Genomic DNA, 23,688 nt, shown 5'->3' with positions numbered 1-23,688 from the left:
GCAGGGCCTCTCTTCCTCCAGGCAGCTCGCCTGCTCCTGCCTCCGTCTCAGACTCACCCTGGTCGGCAGCTGTCTCCTCTGCCTGCCGCTGGCTGTGCAGCACTATCTTCTTCTTTTTTCCAGTTTATGGCGGATGGCAACTAGCATTAAGGTGCATTACCGCCATCTATGCCAGCTATGTAAGAATGAATTAATGTTATAAATACCAATAGCAGCACTGTTTGTCCAGGAGCTTATCAATATTTCGGTACTGACCAGTCAGGAACCAATGGAGTAATGGTTTTCGATACTAAACATGAGTTTAACTTAAAAACATGTGGCTGTAAATACTTTAGTGAACATTATAAACATATTGTCAGAGATCATGTTGCAATATTAATTTTATCCATATTGAATACTAGTTTGCACTATTTTGTATTTCCTTGAAGTGTTATTCTTTGTCATGATCAACAATATCATTTTATCTCCAAATATTTAAGCGCCCAAAAAATTGCAACAGATGAAGTGCAAGGACGTTGATGGGTTTGTGTATTTCATCTGTCCATTTTTCAAGTGATTTGTAGGTGCGCACCAAAACAGCAACCATCTGCAACCTCAACAGCAACAACCCAACCCATCTGTGCTCGTGTGCGACTCCCTGGGTGCCCACAAGTTAGAACTCTGACATACTTTCCCATATGACCAGTCTCCATTGTTGATATATTAATAAGCCCCATCCACTCAGTCAGTGGGCTTTCCCGGAATGCCTCACCCAGCCAGGTACGCAGGGACTCCAGCCCTAGGGGGAAGCACCAATGACTGGTGGAGCATAAATCAAGCTTGAACCACCACGCAACTTTATTATCACTATCCCTCCTCTGCACTCAGTCTCTGGCTGTCTCGAGCTGTCTCTCTCTCTCAGTTTGTAACGGTCTCTCTGTTTAGCTGGTGGCTGACTGGCTCTGCCTCTAGCTTATGATGCATATTTTATCATGCCGTTAGGCAGCTTCCTCCAGGTCACACATTTGTAGGGCCAATGACTTGGCCCCAGGTATGGTACAGAAAATACCACTCACTGTACAACTTCCCCAGACCTCTCAGTCTAGTTTTTAAATGTTAATTTCAATCTTTTACCGGTTGGTACCAACTGTTACTGTGTCTTTCTGGTTGCCTCTCTCTCCTTATATCTATTATTTTCTGTCCTATCTGGTTTGTGAGCAAAGTGGAGCAGCAGTAGTTTCCGCTCCCCCTCAGAGCCTTTCGTAATCACTCCACTCCCAGTCTCCTGTTTGCTCTTTGCTTACACTAAGAGAGATACAACTTCATTGGCAATATGGTGAGTCGTGTCTTTCTGTTGCACACCAAAGAATGACTACAAAATCAGTAAAAATTATTTCCACCTGAACAGAAAACATGCAGTTATCCCAAGTTGTATGATTTCATTAATAAACATTGAATGGAGCAAAAATATGTCATCTGGAGGAAGATAAGAGAAGCAACCGGAGCTCCTGGTAAGTTTGAAATCAGTACATCTGATCTGCTATGCAAACTGCACACATACAGAGTCAGTGCATGTTTCCATACCTTCAATGAGGGAACATTTTTCTGACTGCAAAACCATTTCAGTGGTTAATTTCCCACAAATAAAGCTAAACCAAAAATTCACTTTGCTGGGCATCTGAATGCAGATGCTTCTGGGATGGATCAGTAGCTTGGAGTGAGGAAGATGTGAAACGTTCCAAGATGCTTTGCGTTCCAGGCAAAATAGTTCACCCCACTCCCACATCCTGGCCCTATAGTTCCTTGTGTCTTAATCTCTCTTCCACTGTTATGCAGCTTCATGTAAGGGAAGAGAGAACTTTTGTACTTTGTCTGGTGGTAAGAATGATCTTTGATCCAGGAAAGACACTATGAGATGTTTCCTTGAATAGTTTTTTCATTCATCTAATTAGTTACTTAGTTTACCAAAGAGATTTCCTACCAATTCTTGTGGTTTTGGCAATGAACTCAAAAGGTCATCAGGTATTAGAGGTCGACCGATTAATTAGCGCCGAAACTATTGGAATGAGCTGAACTTGGCTCTGATAGTGGTCAATGGTCCACCGGTCATTCTGGGACATACATACTGATTTTGCATCCATACACAAAGTCAAGGTAATCAGGGTTCTCCCTACCATTATAAGACTCAGGCACAGCACCTAAGTGTTTTTTTTCCACAGTGCCTAAGCCGAATGAACAGAAAAAAACCATGCTGAGAGTCTCTACCACGTTTTGCTGTCATTTATGGTCGCACTGCTTCTCTGTCCTCTCCTCTGCTATCTGTGTTTGACACACACATACGGAGCGAACAGCAGAACAGAGAGGCCAGTGGACACAGTAAAGTGAAGCAGGTGAAGCAAAGATAACTCAAAGACTGCTCATGTTGATGACAACTGTGCCCATTTTACTGTAAGTGCAATAAAACCTTCACCAGTAAAAAGCCAATACATATTTTGTCAAACCACCTGTTCAACAAGCATAAACATTTAGAAAAGAGATATTTCCACCTGCTTTGTCTACAGTCTCCCAGTATGTTTTACACAACAACAGTGCGCTTGTTAAGCTAATAGCAAATTGTTACGAATAAGCTAAAATGAAAGCTGTCTGTATGTAGTCTGACTATTTATCTTTGCCCGGAATCTTAAAATTGGCATTTGGATAATTCTTGTAAACTTAGCTACAGGCTAAGACCAACCAGCCTCTCCTCTCTCTATCAGCAGCAGAGGGAGGAGGACAGAGGACAGGAGGAATGACTGATAGTGACTGATGTCCGTGTTCTTCATTCTCTCTAAACTTCACTAAGTATTTTGATGTCAGAAATATATTTATTTTACTGACATTTTAGATTTGCACTGAGTGCAAGTTGCTATTAAGTGCTGTATTTTTTAAAAGCAAAACCAGGGCCTTTTCCTTAAAGAATGGGACAATGGTGCTGCAGGGTGTAAAATGCAAATTTTCATGTAATTTTAGCATACAATACATAACATATTATGGAGAAATGAACAGCACCATGATAATCAGGATTTCTGTGGTGAGGAATGGATATATATAGTGAATCTATAGAGTGTAGAACTTCCAACTTCCATCAACAGAAAAATCTGCATCTATCCTCCATCATGTCTGTAACATCTCCATATAGCTCATGTGGGCAACGACAACGTCTGCAAACAAAGAATGGAGAATATGAAGAAAGCATTTGAATACTGTAAACCGATTACAATTCTGGGTTTGATCAATTCACCAAATTATGAAACTTAAAACTCATAAGCAAGCTGTTGTACAAAAAATGTAAATTTCAAAGCTCTTAACGAAATGATTAGCCACACTAGGACACAGTTGTGAACTGCTCACTCTTCAATACTGTAAATTGTAGATCAATACAGGCTCAATCAATGCCCATGATTGACGCACATGCTGTGGTGTAATCAAGTGTGATGGATGACCTACCAGGGGTAACCAAAAAGAAAAAAAGAAAAGGAAATTACATGACGACAACACTTGAACAGACTGATGGCAGCCAGTCTGAGGACTGGATCAGTGTACTCTCAACCATCAAAATTCTAAAAATGCATGGAGCAAGGGGAAGTTACATAAACTATGATCATTTTGTCATCTCCACCTGACATGATACACTTTTACACTGACTGCAGTTTCTTTGTTGATGTTTCTGGGGAAGTAAGTGTCATCAAAACTAGCAATCACTCTTTTTTAGAACCATGTGTCGTTTGTCATTTTTCAAGCACAAATGACCTAACATTACCTAGTTCAAGCTTCTCAATTGTGAGGATTGTCTCAGTCGACTCCAGTAAAATAAAGTCAGTTTCATTCTCTCCGCCGTGGCCTCTGCTCTGAAGTTACACACTGCTGTTCGCTGTGTGTGTGTGGGGGGAGCTCAACCCCACCCTCGTGTAAACAGGCACTGACTAAGAGCAGAGCAGAGCAAGACAGAGGTAAAAATACCCATTCAGAAGCAGGTTTCGAGAGGCTTCCCTAGTCCACAGCCAAGGGCCTAGGGGTGTAACAGTACACAAAATTCACGGTACGGTATGTACCTTGGTTTTGGGGTCACTGTTCAGTATGATTTCCGTACAGCAGAAAAAAGAGAAAGGTAGAAAAATAACATTTCTGGTCTTTCATTTTGAAAAATGTAAACATCCAACAATGGCTCACTGGCCAAAGTGATTACTGAAACAGTTTAGTTGTGCTGCAGTGGAAAAAGAAAACCTGTTTCTTGCAAGGAGTAAGGACACCTGCTGACAGCTGTTTTATGTTGATTTATAGGCTAACTGTATATAAAGTAGTTCAAACCAGCTCCACCTCCAGCAGCTACAACAGTAACATGCTGCTTACAAAGTGATGCTTCAGTATTGATAATCTAATGATATCATATAATAATATAGGATAAACAGAGTAACCAGGCTACCTTGGCTAAGCCAGCTAGCATACATCCATGACCACGCTACGGCTAAGTGGTGCACTGCCAAAAAGTTCCAGGTGGAACTTGCGCTCTAGAATTATTGTTCCGCACATTGGAGTGAGTGGATTATTAAACTATTTTTACAGTAATTGTTTGTGTCACGGAGCATATTCTTCGTAAGACTGCTTGCACCGAACTGAATAATCCATACCATAATGGTTCAGGATGAATACACATACTGTTACAAGGGCCCCATATAATCAGATGTAATCATCTTGCATTATCGGAACGATAACGTTAATTTAATTTTCTTATTAATAAACCAATAATATATTGGCCACCAATATATTGTGCACCCCTACTAAGTATGTTAAATAATACACTGGCCAACAGCTAGATGGGTCCAGATGGTGATCAATGTCCTCTACGATCTACACAAACACCTCCATTTGCCATAGCCACACTTAATAACAGCTGGCTGGCTGGCTGGGCTGCCATACTGAAACAGCGATGCAGGCTTGAGTGCTGCCAACCAGCCGGCCTAACCCAGAAGTCAGGCATCCAGCCAGTCAACCAGTCAGGCTGTCTCTGTTGGGCCAGCAGAAAGTGTGGTCTCTTACAATGTGGCTTGTGCACTCCAGAATAGCCAGCAGGAAGGCAACATGCCAGTCATTCAGACATCCATCCAGCTAACATACAGCTCAATATACCACTCAGCATCCCCCTTCAACTCCTCTTTAGTGTTTCTCCTCCCTCCTTTGTTCCCCTGGCACCTAGTCAGCTAAATATAGTTCCCTCAAATCTCACAGCCCAAAGACCCACAGGTCAAGGTCTGCAAACCAAACACACACCCCAAAGAAGATCTCTCTATCACACACACCAGACGAGACCTCTAGTACCCATGAACACATGGTTTTAACAGCAAAAACAGCAGCAACCAAGTCAGCTCAGACAGATAAACACGGCCTGAACAATTTTGAAAAAAATATCTAATTGTGATTATTCCGACTGATACTGCAATTGTGATATGATTTGCGATATTACAGGGAATGAAAAATTTTTACATCATTATTCTCATTTTCCATAACCATAAAATGGTTATGTTGTGATTTTTGCAGGGATCAATACCAAACAAAGATGTTTAGAATATGACTTGGAGGCCAGGACATCTCTGCAGCATGACAATATTCAATTTAAAATGGTATTTTGACACACATTCGCCTTTTAACAAATATTGCGCCTCCTGCGATTTGAAAATTGCGGTAGGCCATATTGCCACTTTGATAAAATTTCAATTAATTGTTCAGCCCTTCCTCTGTCCTTTTTGCATTACTATTACACCCGGCACTGGGCTACTGTAATGTTCCAGCAATGATGACACTGTGCTAAAATAGAAAAATAGGGGCATGATGACAGGCCTGCTGTTGCCTGTACAAGTTGCAGACACAAAATGACATGCATACTGTGTAGACCATTTGATAGACGCGTGAGCTCAACTAAGTAGGGCTAAGACTATGTTTGAATACAGCTGTGCATATCATATTCTAGTCACCCTGAGATTTCGCCAACCTCCTACTTGAAATGTTTGGAACAACATTTCAAAAGCCTACATTACAACATACAAGAGAGGTTCGACTGAGTCTGTGAATCCCCATTTAATGAAACCGTCTTTCCTTCTCTATGATTATTCAGCTTCAGCAAATAAAGCTTCTTAAAACATACCCTATTCATGTTAAGTCAAGAAAGTCTTTCTACTTGAGGTTTGTTGCTATTGCTAAATTCATTTATTGCTTTGCTCTCTACTTATCCATGAAAGGGAACGAGTTTATATGGTACTGGCAACACTGCAGCCCCAGCACAGATTAGGAGGTAGTGTTAATTAGAGAAACTGCACACTGCAGCGAGTAGCTAGATCACGTAGCTGACCTGACAGCAGTGACAGGTCAGTGTCGCGCTGCGCTATGCCATCTGTTTACCTGTAAAAGCCAACCACTCCCAATACCTCCGTCTGCCTAAGGATAGCAATTTATCTGTCTCCACCTTCTTCCAGTTTTTCTTGCCTCTCTGTCCCTCAATCTTTTCAACCATAATCACAGCCTTATAATTATGTCAGAAACAACCACTCCTAAACTTGTTCTGGTTGTCCATCATGTACTCAGTCATTTCTGTTTGAAAAGGTGACTTTAGAAGACTTTAGAAGACTCTTACTGGCATCTTTTTCTTTCTCTCAGTTGATCCCTCTGTCCGTCTCTCTAGAAACCTCAACAAGTGGGCGTGTCTCTCTGAGCATAAGGCAGATATTGGACTGGCCTATTTTGCACCACATTATCATTTGCCCTTTATTATGTCAGCCCACAAGTAGACTCTAAGGTTCAAATTTATTCTACTGATAATCGCCATCATGACTATATTCAAGTGAAAAAACAAACTGCGCAAGATAAACTTTAAACTTTTTTACTGGAATCAAAAGATTTCAGCAATTAATCATGTTGTAAAAAATATATCCAATCTCTTTCCTTTTATTGAAAAATAAATAAATAATACTTTCTTTTTTTTTTTTTTTATGGCTTTGTTGGATAGCGTAAGAAGAGATATGATAGGAAACATGGGGGAGAGATGGGGAACAGCATGCAACAAAATGAACAAATGTCTGCTGCCGGAATCAAACTGCAAAAGCTGTGTTATGTGTCATGCGTCTTAACCCATAGGCTACTGGCCCAGTCTTTCAATCCTGGAGAAACTAAACTGACAGACCAACATTAACAAAATAAAGACATGAGAATATACAGGACAATTCAACACACACAAACATGAATAAACAGCATAAAAGTTGATAGTGGAAACCAGTAGAGAAAAATTAAGAGGGAGGGAGGATAAGGAAGCACAAGGTGACATTTTCTAAAAAAGATTATGGAGGTTTTCAAGCACTTTCTTTTTTGTGATTGTTAATCAAAACAAAAAAAGTGTGAGGATCCAAAAGCGAAAGTGTGAACCTGACTTAAAGGCAATTACAGCAGTAGTTACTCCAGGGGTTTCTATTGATTTTTTTCCTCCCTTCCTCTCCCACTCGAGCATCCTCTCTTTCATACTCAGTCTTTTTCCCACGCATTGGCAATTAGTATGCAGGAGTGCGACTGCACGAGAACCAACCACCTGGGGAGCAGTAATCCAAAGTCACAAACAAACAAACAACAAAAGTAATGGTCACAAGACGATGTAATGGGCACAGACAAGGATGCATACACACAGATGTGTGAATGAGAGTTCAATAGAACCCGTCATGTAACCAGACAGCCCATTCCCTTTCAAACCCTGACAATCAATTAGTAATGTAGATGCACATTTTACAGAATTTGCTTTAACCAATAAATAATAATTACATTTACATTTTTTTCTGGCCTAGGACACAAGAAAACTCACTGTAATGTTGTCATATTAATAGTTCATGTTTAACCTTGATCAATGTAAATATCAAGGACTAACGATAGCCTAATATAATATAATAATAAAATAGCAAAGTCTGCTGAACTACTTTTGAACCAGACGCTGGTACAACCTCGTCTACTATCCAGTGAGCTTGACTCTTCGGCTGACAGTGCTGTCAGCAGCCAGGCAGGAGAAATGCTGCATGGTGCACTTAGATTTTATAACTGAATTAATACCAGGATGCACACTTTTTATTTCCCTAACTGTGTGAAAACCACAGTTTTTACATCACAGATGTTGAACAACAGCATTAAAGTCCAGTGAAAAGGAAGTCAGAGCGTCTTTAGCGTCTGTACTGTGTCAGTTTTACATGGACAAGTGACTTTTGTGCCTGGACAAGTGAAAGGTAAATTTACTTGTCTGAAGGACAAGTGCCTAAAACTGTTAACGTTGAGCCCTGATAGAATCATGGCATCATTGTTATTTTATGAGCCAACATCAAGCTAGTTGAATTAGGGTGCATCACTTAAGACACTGATGCATCTTGATTTATTATAATGTGGAAAGGTACCTACACACAAACAGGAAGAGACAGTCATTATATAAACAGCCATATCCAACACAAGACGGATCTGGGCTGTGTCAATAAAAAAAAAAAAGAATGAAAAGAAAGACGTGATGAGGAAGACTGCAAGTCCCGTTTTGCGAGGCCATAACCATCAGAACAGAGAAGGAGATGGAGAAGCCAGGTCTCGTAAACCTGAAAACAGTGCTGAGGCCATGAGGACGGCTTGCTATTTATAGCGACAGATTTTTTATTCAAGAGGGCTCTGCTGTTGTGCTTTCTCTCACTCTCTCGCGCTCTCTCTCGTGTTCAGCAAATAAAGGAGAAAACACTGACATAAATGCATATTGTCTTTAAACATCGGAGGAGACTTCCTATTTCTGATGCATTTATAAACTGTCATAATCACAATCCACTACTGCACCTTCAAGCAAAGATGATCATTGTGGATAAACTTCAGGGTCCTCTTAACACAGGACTTCCCACATGTAGCCTTATGTAAGTCCATAGGTTGTCCCTTTTCCCTGCATCTCTCCCTCCCCCCCTCGGTATGACAGTGTTGCAGAGTGACGCCTACTTCTCCGTGACTCTCCACCCCCACCAGGCCACCTCCACCCTCCTCCCACACAGGGACACAGTGGAAGGGAATTCCTCATTACCTCAGCATTTGCCTCCCTAAACAGGTTGTGTGTGTGTGTGTCTGTACACATATATACACACACACACAAACACACATACAAACGTTCATAAACTGACCACTAGATGCGCGCACACACACACAAAAACATGATTTAAGTCACCACCATTAGAAAGCATCTCCCAGCCTATAATGTGTAAAATCCATCTACTTAAAACCAATCATGGCTCTCCTTCCAGCTCTACCACACTTACAAAATGAGTTGCACTTACAAAAGTAGAAATGGTATGTACAGCATATGAAACTATCTTTCAGCAAGCCTCATTATAGGATTTTTTACGCTGTTACTAAGGCATAATTAAATAAATTGCTGCAGGAACTTTACAAAGAGCAACAATGAAAAGTGCCAAGATAAGAGGCAATTACACAGTGGCAATGGCTGCAGGTTGAACCACATTTCAAGAATTGGCATATGAACAGGCTCCATCTCAGCAACAAATTATTAACACCCACTGACAAAGACACAGAGACACACACGGCACATGCTTACTGTATTTAGAGTTCAGCTCTGTGGATCCCCAGCCAAGTCGGATCAGGTGTCTCACAGATAAAAGCACATTATCGCAGGAGAAGCAGCAGCAGCACTGGACCAATACAACGCTGACATTAGTTTTATCTTGCTAAATGGTACAGCTGAATAAATTCCATTTCCTGCAGCGTGTAAATCAGCTGAGTTTCAGGGGTGTTCATCTCTATCACTCATTTCAGCTCATTCTACTTTCTTCCTCCTCACGCTTCCCTTCCTGTCTGTAGGTACCAAAGCCTCTGTTTTGTTAATGGGTTTCATGAAAATGGACAGAAAACTCAATTTTGACTGCCCCCTTTCTTTTTCTGAATGAAGCACAAGCACTACAGGGAACAGAAAGCCTTGCTTTCTGGCTGGCTCCCTCTCTCCCTACTGCTCTTATGCTATCATGCGCACAGTTTGCACCGCTCCCTTCTCCTCCAACCCTCCCTTTCATGTGGATTCTCTCTCTCTCTATCTCTCTCTCTCACTCACTCTTACATATCTTGTTTTCTCTCTGCCTCTCTGTGTAACAATTGCAATGACAGCCAACTCAGGGCTTGCAAGAAGCCCAGCTGTTCAAATGGCTGCTTGAATCAGCCAGTATGTCACTTGATACAACAGCAAGATGCTTATAAGAGAGATAAATTGAATAAATTTATTCTTTCACAACTACAGTTTAAAGTTTGGTACTTTTTTGCATTAAGGACATAAGTCTACGCCTGCAGGCAGGGAGTAGACACCCTCTAGTCACCATTCATCACTCTCCATTTCATGGGAATGTATGAAGTCGATATCTGTAGTCTGTGAATGGACTGAATGAGCTTTAAGTACTGACAGCTGCTGGTGAAATGGAGCACTGCTGCAATGGTCAAAAATAAATAATAAAACAAGGGGTTTTGAAGGGAAGATAGTGGGGGGAAAAATAATGAAAACTGCCTCATTAGCTAGGAAAAACCTTAATCCCACAAGGCGACATATTTGCATCTTCTCCCTGCAGCCCCCTCACTGCAAAGTATGGCTGAAAGACGCAGTGAAAAAGCGGCAGTCAAAAGTTCAGCATCAAAGGAAACGTCAGCAGGGAACTCTCAATAAGGTGGCATAGGTCCAGGGATGCCTGCCTTATAGATGGTTGAGTTCTTGAGTTGTCAGCACGTGACCAGGCATCATTGGGCTTAGCTTAGGTAGGTTAGGTTAGGTTAGGGCAAGTCAGGCAGTGAGCCAGCACTGAATTAAATTCAAGTAGCAGTGAACAAGCTGGTCTCTAATTGTTCAATCGAAATCAAGATGATCAATAACCCATGCCAACAGCACAGCTGGACAAACCACAACAAAATACAACAAAGAAATAACGAGAATAATAAAATAAAATAAAATAATAAAATAATAACAAGCCACAACAGGTGCTTACTGTAGTCTGGGCGAACATTAAAAACACTTCAACAAGGTAAGCAATACACTTGAGTGTTTCTGTTGCATGGAAGGACTACTTGTGCTGTGAAGTTTTAACTGCTTGCAATATAATGTAAACATGTGTAAACATACAGTTCATGAAATGTCGACACAGAACAAGGAAGAAGAATATGTCCAAACTTCACTTTTAGGAACCGCTAAGAAGAGAGAAGCATCTTTTTACAACAATGTCCCAGGTCTTGCGTGTTTAGAACTAGTTATCAAAATCCGACCCCGATTGTGGCGAATGTTGGTGGCTCACCCAGCACCCAGGGCTGTCACTGCTTGTGCTTTCAGCCTTACCAATCCAAACCATTTATTAATCATGCTTTACTTTAGCCTTATTGTTTTTATTCACTGTTTTAAATCCATTTGACATGATAGCATATACCACATCAAAAAATACTTTCACCCTTTCTTGTAGAATCCAGTTAGCGGTTTCATTTTTGGACTCACTACTAACACTAGATAGTTGAGAACATCAATCTGCCAATCTTCTGGTTTGCACTAAACTGTTCTAAAGCACTACATCCCTGTGAAATAATTTTGGGTGCTGTCAGTCTCCCACTAACATTACATGGAGCAAATTTTAAACCTGAGTCTTGACAATAAGCAAGGTAATGTTTTCCATCAGCTTTGGGATAGAGTTGTTTATATTTACATATCTGTCCAGGCTCATATGAGTGGAACATTATCAACATTAACATTAATTCTGTTTTTGAACATACTGTATACTTCAGTTTTGGGACGTGGTGGTGACAAGATGATCTTTGATTCAAATCAACAGTCAAAATTAGTGGACGCTGCACATGATGAGCAGGTATTAAAAAAATGAATGGATGGATTGGCATTTAGCATAGCATTGGTCTTCTTTCCTTACTTAACCAAATTAAGACAAGAATCTAACCAATAACTCTGTAATCCTAGCACAAGCCTGGGAAAAAACTTTGTCTCAGGTTGACCACATGACTGGGATAAAGGGGATGGCACTAATGCCATCTAATGCCTCAAACCAAATCAAGCAGCTTCTTCTGCATCTGGGCAGCCAGGTAACCTCTTTCACTGGACAGTAAGAGAAGGCAGCGAAGGGCTTAGAAAGAAGGAAGGAGAACGGGGTGGAGCTGAGCAAGGATCAGTAGCCAAAGATACAACAGATAAACCGTTCAGAACTGTGGATACGATCACCTAACAAGGTGTTGCAGTCTCTGCACACAGTGTGTGACGGAAGTAAAACTATAAAGAAACACTGTGAAAATAGTTACTATTTACACTGTACACATACAAACGGACCAACACAAGCTTTACTAAATACAACTTTGTGGGGACACAACAGGTTTTTTATTGACTTATGCATGAGTTGAATGAAGCCCTTTTTTTCCACAAAACCTTAAACTAAAGCTAACCTTACATTAAGTCAATAGATATTCATTCTACAAGTCTTTTTTTCAATCAGTTTTACTAGCAAAACAGACACTTAACGCACTGCTTGGATCCTACAATCCAATGTTGAATTTCAACATGTGACAAATTTTCTTTCCCTTTGAACTATCATGTGAAAACCCTCCAGCTTCGCAGCAACGACACTGAAGTCAGTCAGGCAGCTATACCCATCTGAGGCCCGACTTACAGCCATGCAACCAGTCACCTCCCTTCCTGCTTCAATCAATAATTTACATCAAAGCAAGCAATGAGGGATAGGTATGGAAACAGAGGGTCGAGAATCAGTGAGACAGGAAGACATCAAGAGAAAAGGAGCACAGAAAACAAAAAGAAATAGAACAGGAAAAGGAGAGGGAACAAATAAAGATGGAGAGAGACAGAGAAACAGAAGCAGGAGTGGTTAAGAGAAGAGAGAGAGATAGGAGCAGCAGCAACAGCACCACGCATGGTGCTCTGGCAGAGATCTATAAATAGCTCTTCAAATCTCTCTAGAAAAAGCCACTCTTCTGCTTCTGCAAACAGAGATTCAGAGACAGAAGCAGATATGGATACCAAGCTGTCAAATAAACACGGCGATCATGTGCTATTGGATAACAGCTGCCTACTTCAATTAAATCAGCCTTTAAATATAGTATTAAAAGCACTTCTATGTCAACCATAACAAATGTTTGATTATAGGAAGTAAATACAATAAAACCAAGTAGGTTCAACACATAAAATCACACATTTTACTTGTGTATGAATAAAGAATTGTTTATGGTCATGCATTCTGCAAACCATAAAAATAAATCAGCACACTTATGAAACCTATTCATTATTGAAATCTCAATTCCCACAAACCACCAAACAACTACCAAACAATTAATCAATTATTTTCAGTGTGATAAGTAATGCAACTGCCAGATGTGCAACTTGCAGGATATAAGGGGGAAACATGTTGACAGGCAGGCAGGATACTCCATCTTTCTCAAAGCTGGCCTTAGCAACAGCAGACTGTTGATTCAATGACTCACCTCCATCAGCTTCTACTATGGATAAGTCCTTTCTCAATGATACTACAATCACACTCACTATTTTTCAGGAAAGACAGATGTAGAATGTACAAATGAAGAGGCAAAAGTGGCAATGTGGTCACATTTTGTACATGGAAGAACCACTAAGCTCACCACAGAAATACTGAAATTGTTCAGTAAGGTACCTCTTTAATCTGTCCTTGATCTCATTCAGAATAGTCTACAAAGGAACAGACAAATTGTGGTATTTTCAAGACACTCTGAACATCAAATGTGACTATTCTGGCAGTCCCTGCCTACTGCTTGCCAATTCTCAACATCACATGGCTGTCCAATGCCAACTGATATGAATATATATGTTTTCAGACACACATGCTGTTTTCCCAGAGCAGATGTTTGAATCACAGCTCAGGCAGTCTGTGCTGTGATCCCACCTTGTTTGACACAACGGTCTTGCTATCTATTTCCGGCTCAAGTGTCAAAACGTAAAGCTAAAGCCAAGGCACAGACAGCGATGGCCATTTGTCAAGTATTTCTTGATTAGCTGCATTTCTTGTTTGAATCCTCCTTAACCAATGTGTTTTACAAAATTAAGGCTTTGAGCACAAAAAGAATGAGAGGTTTGTTTCTGATCCATCCCAAAAAGAGTGTGGCAAAAAAATGCTTGGAAAAGCCTTGATCCAACATACACTTCCATGCCATGGTGCTATAGACACCAACTCATAACTTCTAAATCAGCTCACTTCTGCTTCAGATGCTACTAACACTCACGCACATTATTACAGACTATGGGTTTGTAACTTCCAACAAATTTCTCATTACACCTTTTTTTCTTTAGTTTTTGACCATCAATGCGTGCGTGTGTGTGTGTGTGTGTGTATATATATATATATATATATATACACACACACACACACACACACATACACATATATATATATATATATATATACACACACACATATGCATTATATATATATATATATAGTGTGTGTGTGTGTGTGTGTGTGTGTGTGTCTCAGGGTACACTGGTATAAATAACACCTTGTTGTCAACAGCTAAGGTGGAACTGTTGCAATGAACAGCAACTAACCAGTCCCACCAGTTCCATTCAATCAAAGAATTAATCACTTCATTAACAAGTCTCTTCCACGGAGTTTCACAATCCTCTCTCAACTAAGACGAGAAAGATAAAATGTTAACATGGCCATCTCGTATCAAGCATGGAGACCCCCGTACCTTCAAGAGGTGCTTAACGTTAATATATCTGGCTGAAGATCATGGACAACATCGATTTTTAACTTATCAAGTCATCTTGAACTGTTCAGCTCACCGTTTTGCTGGTTGTATGTCTCTAGTCCGTGTGGAGAATCCTTCAAGTTGTGTCTGCAGAGAACAGATGGCAGTATGGTCAGAGCCAAAGGCTATGTAGTTGACTGAAAATATTAGCTTGCCCACACGCTAACAATAGCTAGCACACGGCTCTAGCTTGCGAGTATAATTAGCCACCTAGCTAATGTTAGCCTGCTAGCTAGCCTTTTCTTTTCAGTGTACGCTGCGTTAACGATACCTTGTGTTAATATCACAGCTGGTTAACCAAACAAGTAGCAGATGTTTACAACGAGGCGAACATTGTTATAAAACTGCACCAGCACTGTCAGTTCTCAAAATAGTAGCCAGCTTTCCGAATGACTTACCAGTGCTAATATAATGGTGCTACTAGCTTGAGTTGGTTCACTGCGATCCCGACTGTCAAAATAGCGCCGCGTGAGGGAAGAGCGGCATGAACGCTAACGATAACAGCCAGCAAGCGCTGAGGAGCGAGGCAGTCGACTCCGTTACAGGAATACAGCTAAATGACAACAAAACGCCAAAGAATAAAAGGACACAAATTAAAGAAAAAAGAAACAAAACGCTATTCCCCCTCTTGGCTCAGGCTTGTGTGTATGTGTGTGTCAGCGTCACTTCCCCCACCCCCCCCTCTCTTCACCGACAGTTTACGTCAGCGGCGTACTTCTCAATCACAGAGAGACGTTTCAGTTGTAGTAATTTTGTTTATGCACCATTAACTTTGGTGGCCACAAAATGTTAAAATTGCCAGAATGTTTTTTTTGTTTGTTTGTTCGTTTGTTTTTGTCCATGGATATATTCATTAAGCTACATTTTTGTCATCTGTTTTAAGTCATTTTTTGGTTAGATGCTTAGCTGTTATACTATTGCAGCATTTCATGAAGGCACATAATTTTTCACTTACATATGAGGTCTAATAATAAATATATGTCAGAATATGAATACCTTATAGTAACCATTATCAGTCTGACTGAGACTTTGTTTTTACCACTTTCCTAAGTGGGATGCAAATTAAAACGTAGGAATTCATGGGCTATTCATTGGATAGGAATAAAACTATTATAAATGTTTATTTACTTTTAATTTACATGTTATTCATATAGAGCCCTGTACCTAAAAAAAAAAAGTTTGTTGTAATGGCTCAATTTCCCCACAGGTTGGCAGGCAAGTACTGCAATGCTGTGGTAAGGCCCCCTGCTCAACCTCATATTCATCCTTAAGGCAAAAAAGAAACAAAAGGGGGGAAACATGCACATTCACAATAAGTACCACTGGTGTAACTTATTTATGATACACTCATACAATTCAGGAAAACTTCTGAGATGACTTTATTTGATTGTCAGTGCAGCTTGTCTGAAATGTGTCCTGCTGAACCCAAAACGTGTCCTATTTTAGGACAACACATGATGTGCTTTAAATACTTAAAGTCATCCCTTTTTCCTTGGGTGCATAGTCGTATTGAACCCTTTACCCAAGTCCATAAAGTGTAGTCTAGTGTAGTTGTTAATAGCTTTCTTGTCACTCTAAAGGTCATTAACCTTTAAAGATAACTTACCTGCTCGTACGCTACTACTGTAGCCTATTACCTTGATCACCCTACTCAATTAAAAATGAAATGATCGTATCTCATAGGAAATGTATGTAAATCTTAATTAAACTGGCTAATGAGGATGAAGAATTGATTTTTGTATCTGTGTGTTGGTGTTATTATATCAATTAGGACATTGTATGTTAGCGTCTTCTGTGGGCCTCATTCATTTGCCTCATATGTGTCATCTCAGCAAACCCCACAGTGCAATAATATTTAAAAAGCCTATCAAGAACTGTGAAACAACCATTACAGTATGAGATGAAATGAACTATGTCTTCCATTACAATTTTGGTGGACTGGTGTAGGCTATTTAGGATTTTATTCCAATACTGTGAGAACCCATATACAGGAAAGGCAAGCTTATACGGGCAATAACATGACAGAAAAACACAGTCATTACACACACACACACACACACACACACACACACACACACACACACACACACACACACACACACACACATACACACACACACACACACACACACACACACACACACACACACACGAGGCATCATTTTGCAGTCTTATATTATGACACCTTGCTGCAAACATGACAGAACGTGTTTGAAATACCGCGCTGCAGTCCCCGCCTCATAGCCTCGAGCATTTGCACATTTTAAACTACAATTCAATTGTTTGGTGGCTACGAGCTTGTGTAGGCATTTCTGTAACTGGGTTAAAGGGCAGTGAATTTCAACTTTGATCGGCTGGACTGATGGCTGCTCAGTCACCCTGAAGAGGGCAACGTGGCACGGTGTACTGTTGTGAAAGCCTACATGTAGGTTACGACCTTATTATATCAAATGTATCCCATAATGTTACAACATATCAGGCTGATGTCATTATGACAAATGCATAGAGTGAGTGAGATTCTGTCTCAGGTGTGTCCTTGACCGTAGTGTTACTGTTGTGCCACTAGTCGTCACTTTCCTGTGTTGGAGATTGTGAGTCAATAGTCTACGTGTGAATGCGTGTCTTGTGTGTGTTGTGTGAGTGTGTGTGTTGTGTGAGAGAGCAGGACAGATAGATGCTTTCCAGTAATTTCCTACGTGCCCCGATGCGCTCATTGGTGCGTCCCTCCAACGTGTCACCAGTTTTGGTGGATTACCCCAGATATCTTCACCATCAGGAGGGTGAAACACCACTCCTTTCCCTCATCTCCTACCTGCACGGTGTCCAGCTGCCAACAAGAGCCTCTGACAACACTTGAGAAATTTGTGACTTCCAAAGAACAACTCGGGGGAGAGGATTCAAAGACTTTTTATTAGTTCTTTTACGCACGCCGAGCACAAAAATGCATCTATTTACTTCAGTGTCAAGAATGATTTCATCTTTCCCATACCCAGCGTTTCTCTTTCTGGCACCCTTGCTGTTGAAGGGTCTCTGCGTTAGTGGCTCCCCGGGCTGCGCGTCCTGTGGCTTGCCGGCGACGGAGAAAGACGCAGAAGAACGGCTGATGATAGAGCTCGCCAAACAGCAACTTTTGGAGAAGCTGCACCTGAAAGAAAGACCAAACATCACTCAAACGGTGCCCCGGGCGGCGCTCCTCACCGCGCTTCGCAAACTGCATTCGGGGCGAGTCAGACAGGATGGTACTCTTGAACTAGAAAACACCATACCTGTCAAAGATCAAGGCTATGAAATAGTGAGCTTTGCAGATATAAGTAAGTGTGGTATTAATCGTTTACATTGTCAAGCTGTTTTTTTTCCCGTTTTATGGCACTAAAACGCCACATGAGCGCATTTTCACGGAAACCCTGATCTCATTTGGTGTGCCTTTTACGCAGCGTAAAAATGAGATCAGGGTTTCCATGTGCCTTGTTAAATACTACAGGTTGTTGTACTGTTCCAAAATATGTGGTGAAAGTTTAGGATTACAGTATCTGTCGTCAGGTTTAAAGCGTGTCTAAGGCTTGTGCCGAGCTAATATTAAAGGTCATTAATACATAGTTATAGGGTGAAATGGATGGAAGAAACTGACATTTCCTTTATTTTTACATTAATCTGCAGCTTTACATTACAAGCATGGTTATACATTATTTTCCCATTTGCTTGTGTGAAACACCTCACAATCTCTAAAATAACCAAAATACCAAACCAAAATCTGTTTTGTTTTTAAACTCTCATTGATTCATAGGTGCGACAGAGAGCAGTGATAAGGCCAGCCTCAGCCTTACATTCCAGTTTCTGCAGGAACATGGCCAGAGTATCCAGGTCCTCGAGTCTTCTCTCTGGATTTATGTCCGCTCCTCTGAGGACCCTCACCGGGACTCCCGCCTCCCTGCCCGCGTCTTCCTTTCGGCAGTTGGCGGGGTATCACCCTCTAACCGCACCTTGGTGATAGAAAAGATGCTCGAGGTCCGGGACAGTAACTGGCACACCTTCCCCATCAAACGCACCCTGCAGTCCTTCCTGGATGGTGGCCAACGCCTGCTGCGTCTGGAGGTTAGTTGTGACGAGGATGGAAAGAACCTTTGTTCCCTTGATGACTCTGCTGATACACCGTACCAACCCTTTCTGGTGGCCCAGGTGCGTCTCCGTGATAACCACTCCAAACACACTCTCAGAAAGCGCTCTCTGCGTTGTGGTGATGATGTGACTGTGTGCTGCAAGAAAGACTTCTACATCAAGTTCAAGGATATCCAGTGGCATGACTGGATCATTGCACCTGAAGGCTACCATATGAACTACTGCATGGGTCAGTGCCTCCAACATCTGTCTGGTTCCCCAGGTATAGCATCCTCATTCCACGCCACTGTCTTCAGCCAGCTGAAAGTCAACGGCATTAACACAGGTGCCTCTTCATGCTGTGTTCCCACTGAGCGCCAGCCACTTTCCATGGTCTACTTCAACTCTCAGCACAGCATTGTCAAAACGGACGTCCCTGATATGATAGTTGAGTCCTGTGGATGTACATAAAAGACAGTATAAGAGAAATGGTGTGATTAATGAGGATTTGCTCTCATGCAGTTAATCTAAAACAAGTGTGTAATGTAGACAGACATAAAGAAAGACACAAACACACGTGCACAGGAAATGAAAATGTAAGTATTTCTCTGTGTTTAGTTGGGGACAAACAGTATTTGTGTTCATTTTCTACACAAGAAATAGTAAGTCATTTTGAGGCAACAAAATTAGAAATGCCCACCATAAAAGTAACTTCTTCTTCTTTTTCTTTCTGACAAGACTTAATAATTTTGACACATAACGTGTTGAAATCAGCACATCACTTTAGTATTTTAAGTGACATAAAAGATGACAATAATGTCAGAAACATTTTTTTTCAAACTCAAGATTATTTTAAGGAAATAATATGCACAAAAAATAAGAAATGATAAGCTATTATCAGGGCACTCAGGCTATTCTAATGCACAGACTAATTCCTTCATCAATAAGTCAGGGGCGTAAATTAAACAGAAGAAATAAACTATGCATTAATGTAAATCAGAGGTCACAATAAAAACACAAAGAGATTAACATGAAGCCTTCACTGTAGAGTAAAATTTATAGCTTCAAACTGTCTTTTTATATATATGGTATTTATTTTGTGGTACACAATTGCTGCTGGGATTCAGTTCAAAGATGCAGTAAAATGTTCTCAGGAAACTGGGAGCAGAACTGACACCGCCCAAACTCTTTCAATGCACCTCAGCTATGTTTCCAGTATGGTTTATGATATAGTAATATATATGTCCACATACAATATGTAAAATATAAATACTTTTTTATTTTTTACATTTACAGAACTGTTATAAATACATGGCTAATATGCACCTTTTCTTGGTCTACTTAAATGCTGCCATTTTAAAGCAAGGCAAGAGATCCTTGATTTAAAGTATGCCTTCTTTATTATCTTGTGATGACAAAGTGCAACTTGTACATTGAGTATCAAGTCATCTTGGGTAAAAGGGGTCTAAATACCAAAGAGAATCAGTTATGCCCCTCTGCTTGACCCTTGATTTGTGTATACAGTATCATTTTTACTTTTCCCATTAGTAACAAATGTGGACACAATGTTCATATGGACAATTCTTTGTAATTAGTAATTTGACTTTTTCTTGTATTACATCCAACAGCCATTTTCATTTAAGTGTGAAGTTGTGATGAGAATAATCTAGCGCAGTGCAAGAAAACACTGGAAACTGAAAGGGTTTGAAAAGGAAAAATCTGGTCTGAATTCTGCACCCGAAGATGCAGCCTGAAATATGTTTGATCAGCATCTCCACTGTATTATTTACACAGGACGGCTAATCAGTTGGGCAACTGTGGTTCTGACAGCATTTGAACTCAAGGTCATTCCTCAGCAGCGTGAGCAAACATTTAGTTATTGCTTCAGTGTCAGGTAATGTGAAGGTCTGTGCAGTAGGTGGGTCAATGGGCATGTACTGTTGCACGTTGGCATTTAAAGCTCTCAAAGTCTAAAGTTTTCTGAGATGATGTAAAATTAGGAGCTTTCAGCTAAAGGCAATCTGTAAATCATTTGGGGAGCTCTGAAATCATCTTCCTCATATCCCAATTGTACAATGCATAGTCCTAAAATTTATCATTCTAAATTTGTTTTATGTACACATCCATACCTGGGAAATGACCGAGTGAAATATACTTAAAATATGCCAGTATCCATACTGAAATCCTTTTATTTAAAGTGTGGTGTTGATGGACACTATTGCCTCACAATACAATAAATAAAACAAATGAAGGACCGACTTACAGCTGAACACTTTAAGCCACTTTTTGAGATGTTTTTGCATTTAAAATTGGCAGTAGTTTTACAAAGCTGGTATATGTCATTTCATTTCATGTTATGAAAATTATATAGTACAGTACTTATATACCAACAAGTATTACACTGCCAGCATTAGTAGATGTTAGTCTATGGTATGGAAATGGGACAAATCCTTGTTTACTTCTTTTCTTAGCCTACCTATGTTTACACTAAGCAGTGTAGAAGTCTAAGATCTTTTCTGCTTTCTGGATGGTGTCTCAAGGGTGGTAATTTTCCTTACTGGATTGGTAAATTGCATGGTTTAAGGACCTGTATTGTACAGCCATGAGGCAACAAGTAAAACTTTGAGCAAATGAAGATGGAGCATTTTAATCATTAATATCTTTTGTCACATTTTTGTTCAAATATCTCATAAACATGTTCACATTGTTTTGATCTTTTTTGCCATTCTTCATCCACAATGAATATCTCTCTCTGTTGCCTATAAAAGCTGCACTTGTATTATTACTTTATTGTTTAATGCTGAAGTTTATTGTTTGTTTTATTTTGCAAGCACTTCCTGTCCCAGGACTCAATGTGACATTGAGGTGCCATCATAACATAACTTACTAGGCACTTTATAATCATATACTGTATTTTTAGAGCAAATTTTGCTTGAAGGGTATACTACTTATAACTCAGGAGGGCACTATACTAGAAATGTAAATAGACCTTACAGAAAGCAAATGTCAATCAGTTTATTTTCTTAAGCTCTAGTTGTTTTAAGTGTGTGGTTTTGTATATGGTTACAGAGCACACTGTTGATGCAAGAATGTCTTTACACTTTAAGTGGTGGATTTGAATACTGTTTTAATTTAATGTTATACTGTAATTCTATCTTTATTTTTGTATCATACTATATTTTATGTATAAAATGATTTATAAAAGCAATTCATTGTTAAAGGTTTGTCATAATGTGCTGAGATGACGTTTTGTGATTTCAGTGAAAGCATATTTTTAATAAATAAATATTTTAAATCAACCTATTTGTTTCTATCATATTTTTTAAATCTTATCTCTTCTCTTAAGTCATAATGAGAACATACAGTCAATGAGAACAGAAAGATTAATGGTCATTAGAAAAATGTATAAAACTGAACCAACCACAGTAAAAAAAAAATTAGGGATAAGGACAAATAGTTCTTACTCTCCTTTTTCTCTATTCTGTGAGATGTATTGGGTACTACCTTTTGGTTTATCAGTGGGAATATATATTGATTCAGAAAATGTTAGAAATTACCCTGCTTTTAACAGTAGAATGAGTTTTTTTTCAAAGCAATACATTTTACTACCAAGTACAGAAAAATAAAAATCAGTAAAAGTCAGAGGTATTCCTCTTAAAGCAGTTGTATGGTGATGGCTGAGATTCAAAATAACTCAAAATAAGTTGAAAAAAGTTTTTGCATGTGAAAGGACAGCCATTACATTTCCATTTTTAACCACCATGAGAAACAAGGATTCGGTTATGTAATCACAGTGGTACTGTCTGTAAGGCTGTTACGTGGGGGCAGAGCAGGTGAACCAAAGTGCAGACACACAGAGGCAAGGAGACAGGGACACAATAGGACAAGGTATTTATTAAAGCAGGCCAGGGGAAACTAGTAATAGTAGCTGGGAATCTGGGACTCAGGCTGGTAGCTCGGAATTTGGGGTGGAGGCTAGGGCTCAGAACCTGGGGCTAAGATTTGGGCTACTAGCTGGGAACCTGGGGCTGAGGGTTCGGCTAGTAGCTGGGAACCTGAGGCTGAGGCCAGGGCTGGAAGCTGGAACCAGGAGTTCAGGCAGGCTGGGGCAACAGGAGCAGGTCTGAAGTGGACACCATGGAAGCTGGGTAGAGCAGAGGTTGGTACGGTAGCAGGGCTGATAAAACAAGGGACAGGAGACAGGGGCTGGAGACAGAGCAGACGGAACTGCAGTCAACAGGAGACAGGGATGAGAGCCAGAGCAGACAGGACTGCAGGGAACAGGAAACAAGCATGGGGGCCAGAACCAAGGCAATGGATGACTTGGAAACTGGAGATGACCAGGGCAGGGGAGTTCAAGTAGACGGCCCAAGGACAGAACAGGGGCAGAGCAAGAACTCTCAGGGAGACGGCCTGAGGGCTCGAAATCATGACCAGAAGGCAAGACAGACAGGCAGGACCGCTCAGGAGGGTGATTGGACAGCAGGACAGATGGGTGGAGTCACTCTGGAGGGTGACCAGGTGGCAGGACAGATGAGCAGAGCCTCTCTAGAGGTTGACCTGGCAGCAGGATAGATGGGCAGAGCTGCTCTGGAGGTCGAACAAACAGCAGGACAGATGGGCAGAGTCGCTCTGGAGGTTGACAAAGCCACTTAGAAGGGTGGTCAAGTGGTTGGTGGTTGGCGGAGAAGGCTGACTGCTTGAGGTCTGGTAGGATGTTGGCAGAGAAAGCTGACTGCTGGAGGTCTGGTAGGACGTTGG

At 40.6% G+C, this 23,688-nt stretch overlaps 2 protein-coding genes across 8 annotated transcripts in view; one reads left to right on the top strand and one right to left on the bottom strand.

Annotated features, from left to right (window-relative positions):
* The window catches only part of LOC121893757 (R3H domain-containing protein 2), a 64,466-nt gene extending 48,943 nt beyond the window's left edge, over positions 1-15,523 (bottom strand). For 3 of the 7 annotated variants that reach the window (XM_042405755.1, XM_042405758.1, XM_042405756.1), the window contains exons 1-2: positions 15,231-15,523; positions 14,867-14,919 (exon numbers count right to left, since the gene is read on the bottom strand). The gene's annotated coding sequence lies outside the window, so the exon portion shown is untranslated. The remainder of the gene's footprint in view (positions 1-14,866; positions 14,920-15,230) is intronic. The other 4 variants (XM_042405759.1, XM_042405761.1, XM_042405757.1 and 1 more) reach the window with 2 other exon arrangements.
* Positions 15,524-17,670: 2,147 nt separating this feature from the next.
* On the top strand, positions 17,671-22,064 carry LOC121893758 (inhibin beta B chain). The gene is made up of 2 exons (XM_042405763.1): positions 17,671-18,143; positions 18,617-22,064. The coding sequence occupies exons 1-2, from the start codon at positions 17,774-17,776 to the stop codon at positions 19,396-19,398; spliced, it is 1,152 nt and encodes a 383-aa protein (XP_042261697.1). The 5' UTR covers positions 17,671-17,773; the 3' UTR covers positions 19,399-22,064.
* The last annotated feature ends 1,624 nt before the right edge of the window (positions 22,065-23,688 follow it).

This window comes from Thunnus maccoyii, chromosome 3, assembly GCF_910596095.1.
Source record: "Thunnus maccoyii chromosome 3, fThuMac1.1, whole genome shotgun sequence".
In the NCBI taxonomy this organism is placed as follows: domain Eukaryota; kingdom Metazoa; phylum Chordata; class Actinopteri; order Scombriformes; family Scombridae; genus Thunnus; species Thunnus maccoyii.
The sequence above is the reverse complement of the archived record's forward strand: the minus strand, read 5'-3'. Positions and strand labels throughout refer to the sequence as shown.